The sequence below is a fragment of the Helianthus annuus genome, chromosome 16 (assembly GCF_002127325.2).
Source record: "Helianthus annuus cultivar XRQ/B chromosome 16, HanXRQr2.0-SUNRISE, whole genome shotgun sequence".
NCBI lineage: Eukaryota > Viridiplantae > Streptophyta > Magnoliopsida > Asterales > Asteraceae > Helianthus > Helianthus annuus.
In genome coordinates, this window is record NC_035448.2 from 87,658,377 (window position 1) to 87,668,944 (window position 10,568).

Sequence of the window (10,568 nt, forward strand, 5' to 3'; positions counted from 1 at the left end):
AATGAACTGGACCCTGATATTTTTACACAATAAAATTTGGATCGTATGAGTCATTCTGTAAAAATTTAGGAAATTTTTGGAAAAGTTTAACTATTTTATAAAAATCCTCGAAAACAGTCCAGTTTTGGGTGATGAAGCTGAAATAAAGTAAGTAATGCTTTGTATGTCTATATGTCGGTTTGATTATTGAAAATGAACTACGGGACATACGCAAAAGAAAATGATATGCTATGAAGCATGGACACCCATATTTACAAAGGAGACTATGACGAAATTTTCCGGAAATCCTAACACTTGATAAATATTTTTGAGACGGGTGTTTACTAGTATACTTTAGATTTTGTTTTCAAAGATAAAACTCGTCATAATATTTATCAAAAAATACAAAGTATCGGAGGTTGGTTTCATACATGAATATGGTTAAATATATATTCTCTAAAAGGGACTTAAAAATATATTTCCGGCATCCCATCCTTGGGAAGGAAACGCGTATATAAGATACTTTAGAAGTATTGATACTAGAATATGGAATGAACAAATATTCCAACACGACATATGATTAAGTTGAAATATTAATTATTTTGACAAATAATTATCACTCGAAATAATATAAGAAACCTAACTCAAAAACATAAATACTGAGACAAGGCACGACCCGTTCGTCTAATAGACGTTAGACCATTGTAGGTAGTCGTGTTTGCTGAGGAGATTTGGGTTACAAGTACCGAAGACGCAATACAGTGAGTTCATGTCCCCCTTTTCTCTTTAACTGTTTTCAGTTTTATACTTCGGGGGTGAAATACATGTTACACTTTTACAAACGCTTTTATAAATGGTATGGTTAGCTTAAGGAGGGTTTAGACGCTTAGAGCAAGTGAGTGGTGGGCATGACACTTAAGGCCATTAATCCTCGTTGTAGGACCGAGGGACATTAGTGATAGATCTATTCGGGTGTAACGAGCCCCACTCCTGAGTCCGCTGAGTGGACCATGAGGTGACTAAGTGCCCGACGCACAAATCCGCTAGGTTTGAGTCTTCCTGCATCACTTCACACATATCATTGGCTTTGCAACCCAATGATGATTTCTTTTTCCTTATTGCTACATACCAGGAATTTTCATATATACAGACACATTACAAAGGTTTATACATACTCACTTACACATGAACTCGCTCAACTCTATGTTGATTTTTCAAACTACATGTATTTCAGGGAATTAGTAAATGGATCTGGCGGGCGTTGGAGTTTTTAAGCTGCGTTGTGAATAAAGATGTCATCCAAGTCATTAGGGCTTAGGAGGCGTATCTTAATCCTGGACGAGATACGTGGTCCTAAACTCGGGGTTGTTTTAAAATGTTTTGTTGAGTCTTTTTGAACTCCTTAAAACATGTTATGGTTTGTAACTTGCATTTGGTCTCGTTATTTCAGACAATTGTGTTGTACTACTTTTAAACTTAAATTAATGGATGTACATCTACTGGTTTTATCATATAGTGTTGTTATGATCATATGCAATGGTATTAAGAAGTCACACCAATAATCACGCTTCCACAAAAGTCAGAGTGTGATATTTTGGGTGTGTAAGAAAAAAGTGTGTGGCCTGGAGTTCACTACAAGTATCATTAGAAAAGGAACATGTTTAGATTGAAATTGCTTGAAGGAGTTGTACGCTAACCTTTTATGTACAATACCACTACGCACAACATACAACACCATTATGCATACACAACTTGCAAATTAATACTATATAAATATAAATAAGGCACAATGCACATCTAACTTTGAACACACCATTTCACATACAACAATGATTGAAATTTTAAATGTCTTTCATCTTTACGTCAGACATATAATGGATGATTCTAGCAATAGTTGCTTCTCGTGGTCGTCGTGGGTGTGGTAGTGATGATTGGTCCATAGATTGGTTAGAATGGTTATATTAGTAATTAGTTATTAGGGGGTTGGGGCACCTTACAAACAATCACGTCGTCAGTTACAAATTAACCAATCATAAAATGCCACCTCATTCCGTCCAATTCTATCACACAATCACTTGCATCACTCATCACACCCATCACTAAATCATTTCCAACCAATCACAAAAAACCAACAAAACACAGCAATGTCAATTTCATTCCCCACAACAACCACGACCGTGACCACCATCACGCCCATCATCATCATCATCATCATCATCATCATCATCATCATCATCATCATCATCATCATCATCATCATCATCATCATCATCATCATCATCATCATCACTATTGTGATCACAGTACTTGCGGTGTAATAATCACGGTGACCACGCCACCACGATAGTCATCACATTGGCTCCACGACCGGCCTTAGATCAAAAGCACTAAAGTATTCGCCACATTGTTCAATGAAGTATATAAGTCTTTGAATTTGTTAGAACTAAGTCATGGACCGTCTCAACATTGGATGATTATGTCTTACAAGAGTTTCCTAATTAATTATTGATAATATGACGCATTAGTCACAAAAGGAGTATACGTGCTTCTAGCTTTAAGGTTCCTAATATATAATCACAAGTATGTGGCAGTCGTAGACCTTTTGTGATGAATGGATTACAGAGTACTTAATATGTATAATCACGCCACTATGTAATATCCACAAATATTATTGTGCAACTATATAGAAAACCATATATGTACATCAACAAAGAATTTGCATCCAACTTAATTGTTCTATTGTTATTTTAAAATTGTTTCTGTAGATGTATAAAGAATTAATATATTTATTTATTTATTTATTTATTTATTTACCAATAGCTATAGATGGGATAAACTAGGTAAGGTTGTTGTTGTATTTATTTATTTATTATTATTAACTAGTTTTTTTATATCGCGCGTTGCAGCGAAACCGAGCAAATAATAATGTAAAACAAACGTGATTTGAAAATAAATCATGTTGTTTAGAAAGTCAAACCATTAGAACGATTTAGTTTATCATCGTACCGTTTTATAATACCAAATAAATACTTTATTTTGAGTACAATTTCGTTTATATCAAAACTTATAACGGAATGTCAGGGAAATAAATCAAGCACAACTACGTATTTAAGTTTTTAGAAAAAAAAAGTTATAAACGTAAATTATTAAAAAAGTATCAAATTAATGGATAAATTAATATATGTTAAAAAAAACAATTATTAAAAAAAGGTAAAGGAAATATATGTTTTAAAAAAGGAAAAATATGTTATTAAAAGTAAATATAATAATAAACTATTATAATATATTAAATAATAAAATAATAAAAACCTACATATTATTATAAAAATAAAGTTACTATTCATCAGCTCTCGTTAACAATATATATATAATATTTAGAAAGTGTTTATATATAATATACGTGTGTGTATATATATCCTGATTCATTATATACTAATAAGTTAAGCCTACCTGGTGGTGGTGTGGAGAGGGCAAGCCCCTCCACGACCCACACACCACCCCCTCCAACATGATTTTAGGCGTTGCACCTTGGGGGTTTGAAGTTTCTCACGGCGTGAGGGCTCTTTGATTGTGTGTTGGCCGAGCAATTTGTGGTGAGTTTTCAAAAAGTAGCCAATGAAAAAAGATTTTAATAAGAAACAAAAAACGCCCTAACCCTTGCCCAACACCCTATGGTTTTAGGGTTTTGGAGGGCAAGGCCCCCTCTGCGTACATGGCAGACACGTGACGGAAAATGCCCCTTACCCTATACCAGCACACCGAGTAGGTTAATCATGAGGAGAAGCTGAAGAAATAAGTTTTATTATTGGGAAAAAGGACCATGGGTTGTTGTCATCTTTCCGAATAATATAAAATCCAGATATGACTTTTTGCAACCTTTATAGCTAGACAATGAATGTAGAACCTCAATTTGTTATCTATCAAAATCAAGCTTTTAAGACTATAACCATCACACCAAGAGTATGTCCTAGCATTGAGGCATGACCTTTTGGTCGTAGAGGATGGCCCCCACTGATTGTTAGTTTCTGTAGCAATAGTTGAGAGTAACTAACAATTATAAGATAAAATGCTCACAAACGTGTAAAAACATCATGCCTGGTAACATGTCATAACAGGTTCTGGTCCATACGGACTTACATATTGGAAAAACTGTAACATGAACATATGATTTTTATTAAATTATAGTACTCAAGACGCTGCATCTAAGTTGAGAACATTTCCCTAAAAAAAAGGCACAAGTTTTCTTGATGTTGGTTGCCAGCCAAAATACAGCTGCCCAATTGATGTAGTGAGTGATACGATAAACGAAGATCAACACGTTGATTCTACGAATACCCGTGTGTCTCTTTCCCAACCCCCAAATTGCAACCCAAAGGCCACAGAATTTGAAGTGAAAAATAACTTTTCTCAAAATTCAAGTCTGATTGTTTCATTCACTCAAGGGACATATAAATAATGACAGAAATTCGAAACGGGCCTAAAAAAGACAACGGGCCAAACACAAGCCCAAAAACAAAATGTCCAAAATACTTGAAAAAACATAAAAATGGAAAAAACTAATAGAAATAAGCGTTTTTTCGGCCCGGACGATGACCCAAACCGCCATAGGCAGTTTGCAGCAAGATAGAGCTCGTTCTCCCGTTCGTTTTGACTGGTCACACGCCCCAAACGGACCTCCGTAGCCCAAGTTAGAGCCATTTCAGTGAGGCCCCTTTTGTGACGCGATCTTGGGCCTCCAAGTACCGGATGGCCCGCTCTTCTATGCTTGGGCCCGCATCACCAATACAAAGAATCAAGTGACAAATGATGTCTAATAAAAGAATATTAAACTATATAATTATATATTTTGAAACTTGAATGAGGTTGTAACTTGTAACCACATACATTGCACTTTTATCTTTGTGATCAAATCATCTATTCTGATCTAATCTGGAATATATCCAATCTTGTATCAATAATTTCAAATTTACGAGCTAAGAGTTGGAACTTGAGAGTCAAAGTTAACCATAAGCTTGTTGAGCTTCTTGTTGCTTATTCTTTGTGGCACCATTCTGCTCTCCCCTACGGTTATGCTGCAACATCCCATTCATTTTTACTTATTAGTTACAGTGGTAATTGTTTAATAATAATAAATAAATAAATTGAGAGTGGATTACAAGTAGTGGCAGGTCAAACGAATTGACTAATTTTAGTCCAAAGATTTTAAAACATAAACAATTAGATTGTCAATTGTGGTTACAGTATTTGACCCCTCTTAGGCGTGCCCATGATAAAACAAACAAACCTTGGTGGAAGTGAAGACACATCTGGGGGTAATAGGATCTGGGCAAGCTTCACAGCATCCTCATTGCAATTAACGACACGATTGAAGCACAAATATCGACCATACGCAGAAACGTCTTCGAATACACAAATATGAGAATCCACCAAGAATTTGAGGTCAACAGTAACAAAAACACCATCTTCATACATCTCAGCTGCCCCTTTTAAGTAGGGGTGCGTGATGGTGAGATCAGGGCTCAGCAATAATCCTGCATTTATGGTAACCATGCTCACCCCTCTGTCCATGGCTAGTGCCCACGCTGTCTTTTCCGCTAGAGTTTTTGACAACCCGTGCCATAACTGTTGCATCAATTTATTTCCCGCATTGTTATTATTATCATTATTATAGAGTAAATTACTTTTTGAGTCTCTGTGTTTTAATGGTTTTAATCAGTTGAGTTCAAAATCAAAAGTTTAATGCTCTGAGTCCCTAACCACTCATTTTATAACGTTTTGAGCCCAATTTGTAACACGTGTACCTTTTATTTTGGACCCAAATGGTTAAAAGCACTAAAACACAGGGACTCAAAACGTTATAAAATGAGCGGTTAGGGACTCGGGGCTTTAAACTTTTTGATTTTGGACTCAACTGGATAAAACCACTAAAACATAAGGATTCAAAAAGTAATTTACTCATTATTATATAATCTGTCATATCCATTGATACTACAAAGGTGTATGTATACCTTAAATTTCTTGCAGAAATTAACATTGCTCCAGTTTCTTTCATCAACATCTTGTGATGAAGGAGTCGAGTCACTCGGGTCCCGCCAAAGTACAGCCGTGGCGGATGACGTAAAGACCACTTTGTCAATAGTGTCGGTTTGCGCACATGCTTCGAGTACGTTATGTGCTGCGCGTACCTCCATTTCAGCCATGGATTCCTAAACGATACACGTGTTTGAGCACTTAACTAAGGGGGAAAATTCCAACACGACAACCCAATTTTTACTTTACAACTTGATTACTACCCACCCGTTTGATAAATGGGTTCATAAGAATATATCTAAACCAGTTTAATAAAAGGAGTGAATATTATCGGTGAAAGAGATGAGAGAACATACATCATAGGAAGGGTGATCAGAGGGGGGTTGAAAAGAGTAGAACAAGCCATAACATCCTTCCAAAGCTTCCACTATACTGTGATAATCCAATGGGTCTGTGTGAAACACTCTCAAGTTCTTACTATCTCCAGCCATAGACTGCATCTCAACTAACCAAAACCCACCCCCAAAATTAAATACAAACAACAAATCATACCCAGATCGAAATACTTATCAACTATTGAAAATAAAAAGGTAGAAAGAACGAACCATGACTGCTGATTGCGGCATGAACAATATAGCCCCTTTGAAGAAGACGATGAACAAGTGCAGACCCAAAACATCCCCCAGCATCCATTACACAAACCCTCTTGAATGAAGACGAAGATCCAGGGAATTCAACTGCAGCAGGTGCCATTTTCACAGAATAAGAAAACTAAACTTTTAATATTGAATATTCAGAGAAGAAAGGGAGAAATTGGCATGATATAGGGGCGAGGGAAAGAGAGTTGGGAAGGAGGTAGTTAGGAGGAAAAAATAAAAACAAAATAAATAATAAATAAAAGGTCTTTTATGAATTAGGTTAAATTGGGTGGATGAGATTTGGAAATATGGTTTGGATATTGGACGGCATGTGATGATGCTAATTTCGGCTAACTTCATACGTTTCTTTCTTGGCTTGCTTCCTACACCAAAGATTTTTTTATTTTTGTCCTTCATGTCTATACTATCAGGTAGCGTTGGTACGCAATAAGGGATGAAATCGAATACAACGTTGTGAGGGAATGAAGAAAGGAGTGTTTGTTTGTTCGGTGGAATGAAACCGTTCATTCTAAAATTATTTCATTCTTTCAAAATCATTTAATCTGTCTCCCTTGTTTTTTTTCTATTCATTCTCTCTTCACCCCTCATTAACAACATCACAACCCACCACCGTTGCCACCACCACCGTTGCCACCACCAACCGCCACCCACAACGGCCGCCACCCGTCGCCGTCACCCACCTCCACCACCACCCGTCACCGCCTCTGCTGCCACCCACCGTCGTCGCCAACACCGCTACCACTGTCGTCGCCAGCTCCGATCACCATCACCACCGCCCTCCGCCGTGTCACACCCTCAAATTCCACATGCAGAGTCTTACCGCGAGGCGCGTAACATTTCAAGATCAAGCCACTAATCATGTTGAACCATTTCAAGTTTAATTGTAAAACATTTAACTCCCACATTCGACATAAATAGTGATAATAGTTTTAGAAGTTTGAAAACATAAGTTTAATTTATCAGCGGAAGCAAAGGTATACAATCTAGACTTAATTGAAGAACAAAGTTATTAAGCAGAACAATTAAAACGGTTTAACCAAAAGTCATGACACTCTCCAAGCTGCAAATTCTCATCGGAGCCGTACCTAACGACCTTCAAAGCATGCAATAGTTTGTCAACATAAAGTTGTTGGGTTCACGGGTTTAGTTAAGCGTAGAGCATAAGCGTAAGTTCACATGTAAAAGCGTTATAAGTATGACTCGGGTAGGTAAACCTTATCACATGACTAAACTGTGTAGATACTGAAAACTGACGTAGAAAGTTTTTGTGCCCTCCATCAATGTCAAACCGCGTTGATGCAATAGGAAAGGTCAATAGTTAACATCTGGCTCCCAGCACGGTGTGAGGTTTGTCAAACCTAATAGCGCTATCAACTAATACCCCGTCTGCCAACCCGGCAAGCTAATCGGTATTATGTGTAGGGACTTTCAGGATAGAATTTTCGCTTAGTCCAAGTGTACTACTCCACCTCCAGTGGATAGTATGTTTCAGTGGTTCCAATCCAGGAACGTGCGTGTAGCCCCAAACTAGGGGTACCGTATGTATTTCCCAAACCAGGAAAATAAGTGTGTTATTCCAAAGTAGGGACGCATGCTTTTAGTAAAGAGTTGCGAACTCACCTTAGTTTTGCTCGGTAAGACTTAAATGCGTTATAAGTTGATGTGGTCAACCACGACCTATTATAATACCCATACGGTTATTAGTGTGTTTATGCAAAGTTCATAAATTCTACACTCATCTAGCACACATAGCACATAAACAAGTTGTCACATAATATTTTATGATTTTGTAAAAATTATGATCTTTTACGGGACTTACCCCTCAGTGGGTTTATCCTTGTATTAAACTTTTAAGGTTTAACTCTTTATCAAAAAATTTATAAAATATTTTACTATGCAGTGTCCAGATTCGTCGCTTTCTGACTACAGTTTACGGAAAAATTTATTTAAAAATTCTCAATTACCCGATTGACCCGATTCGACTTAGATATTCGTACCGACACCTAAGACTATTTACTGTACAAATTTCATGATCAAACTCCAAGTATTCACCGAGATATGACATATAACACAACACACAAAATCTGCAGAAAAATGTAGCTTTGATCACTGAAACGAAATAATTTATTTAAAATATGAAACGACATCCAAAAATTGTGATTATCGCTCCATTTGAAGCGTATTTAAAAATAATACACTTTGAACTCAAGAAAATCCAGTTTTCGTTAAGTTATGAGGCAGTTACAGCCGATTAAAGTCGTCTATAACTGTTAGACAGCTTCCTGTTTTCAGTCGTTAACGTTCTAACTCGAGTTATAACAGTTCCGTTAGCCTTTTTAGCGAATAAAAACGACACTTATACTTCCCTAACAGTAGGTTATCATCAAATTCAGATCATTCATCACTGCACATCAAGAACTAACAAAACTTAACCCAACATCACGCGAATATCAAAACCCTAATAAAACACGAACGGAAATATGGTCACAACATCAATCAAGCATGAGTTCTAATCGCTAGTACTACCCAAAGTCATCATATCATCACAAGTATCAAACCAACCAGAAAAACGTAGCCATGGTTATGTAAAAACTCCAAATCAAAGTAGCATAAACACATTGACCGTGAAAGGGAGATGCAAGGGAGAGAGCTAGGGCGAGAGAGAGCACCGAAAGAAGAAGAATCACGACAGGGAGGGGGGTGTCCTGCTGCCAATGCCATGAGGGAGAGGAGAGGTGGGAATTAGGGTCTTGCTCCTTGTTTGATTTCTGAATCCCGCACACAACATACATGCGTAACAACATATGAGCGTGGTTGGGCTTTTGCCTTGGGGTTGGGCCGTAAACTCAAAGGGGACAGCTTAGGCTTAGGTTTGTTTTCGTTAATTTGGGCTTAATGTGGCTCACCACTGTCACACCCTGACTTTTGCGGAAGCATGATTAAGGTGTGACTTTCTTAATATCATTGCATTCAATCATAACATCAACTATATGATAAAACCATAGGTTTGTCATCCATTAAATAAGTGTAAAACATAACAACATCGTTTTAAAACGTAGACTTCAAATTCGAGTTTTACAAATCATACAAATTGTTTATGAGTTCATTAAAGACTCGAAAAAAGTGAATGAATAACACCAAGGTTTGGAAGACGTGTCTCGTCCAGAAATAAGACACACTAACCAAACTCAAAGACCATGAATGACATCTTTACTCTTAACGCAGCATAAAAACTTCCAACGTCCGCCAGATCCACTTTAAAATTTCCCTGAAATACATGTAGTTTGAAAAACATCAACAAAAGTTGAGCGAGTTCATGTGTTCGTTTGTGTGTATGTATAAACCTTTGAAACGTTGTAAGTATGTATGTAAGTCCCTGGTATGTAGCAATAAGGAAAAAAAGATCACCACTGGGTTGCAAAGCCAATGGTATGTGTGAAGTGATGCAGGAAGACTCAAACCTAGCAGATTTCGCACCGGGCTTCCGGCTGTAAGACATAGTCACCACATGGTCCACTCAGCGGACTCAGGGGTGAGGCTCGCTACACCCAAATAGATCTATCACTCATGCCCCTCGGTCCTACATCGAGGATTGATGGCCTTAATCGCCCTACTCATTCACATGATCTAGTAGTAAAACCCTCCTTAAGCTAATCATACCATGTAATAAATGTTTGTAATAATCGTAACATGTATTTCACCCCCGAAGTATAAAACTGAAAACAGTTAAAAGAAAAGGGGGACATGAACTCACTGTATTGCGTCTTCAGTATGTGTAACCCAAGTCTCCTCAGCAAACACCACTACCTACAGTATACTAACGTCTATTAGACGAACGGGCCGTGTCTTTGCTTAGTATGAATGTTTTTGAGTTACATTCCTTATGTTTCCCAATATTAT

General features: G+C 37.3%; 1 protein-coding gene across 1 annotated transcript; it reads right to left on the reverse strand.

Annotated features, from left to right (window-relative positions):
• Positions 1 to 4,788: 4,788 nt before the first annotated feature.
• On the reverse strand, positions 4,789 to 7,059 carry LOC110915755 (cinnamoyl-CoA reductase-like SNL6). Its single transcript, XM_022160509.2, has 5 exons — positions 6,615 to 7,059; positions 6,366 to 6,514; positions 5,988 to 6,185; positions 5,264 to 5,601; positions 4,789 to 5,051 (listed from the first exon to the last, which is right to left on the reverse strand). Exons 1-5 carry the CDS (start codon positions 6,760 to 6,762, stop codon positions 4,946 to 4,948), a joined length of 939 nt encoding a protein of 312 aa, XP_022016201.1. The 5' UTR covers positions 6,763 to 7,059; the 3' UTR covers positions 4,789 to 4,945.
• Positions 7,060 to 10,568: the final 3,509 nt, after the last annotated feature.

What these genes read in the sequence shown, in the direction of transcription:
- LOC110915755 (XM_022160509.2), bottom strand. Translation starts at nt 6,762, where the DNA reads ATGGCACCTGCTGCAGTTGAATTCCCTGGATCTTCGTCTTCATTCAAG. An exon ending in CTGATCACCCTTCCTATGAT is followed by an intron (nt 6,186 to 6,365) that starts GTATGTTCTCTC and finishes TGTATCGTTTAG; the next exon opens with GAATCCATGGCTGAAATGGA. An exon ending in ATTTCTGCAAGAAATTTAAG is followed by an intron (nt 5,602 to 5,987) that starts GTATACATACAC and finishes TTGATGCAACAG; the next exon opens with TTATGGCACGGGTTGTCAAA.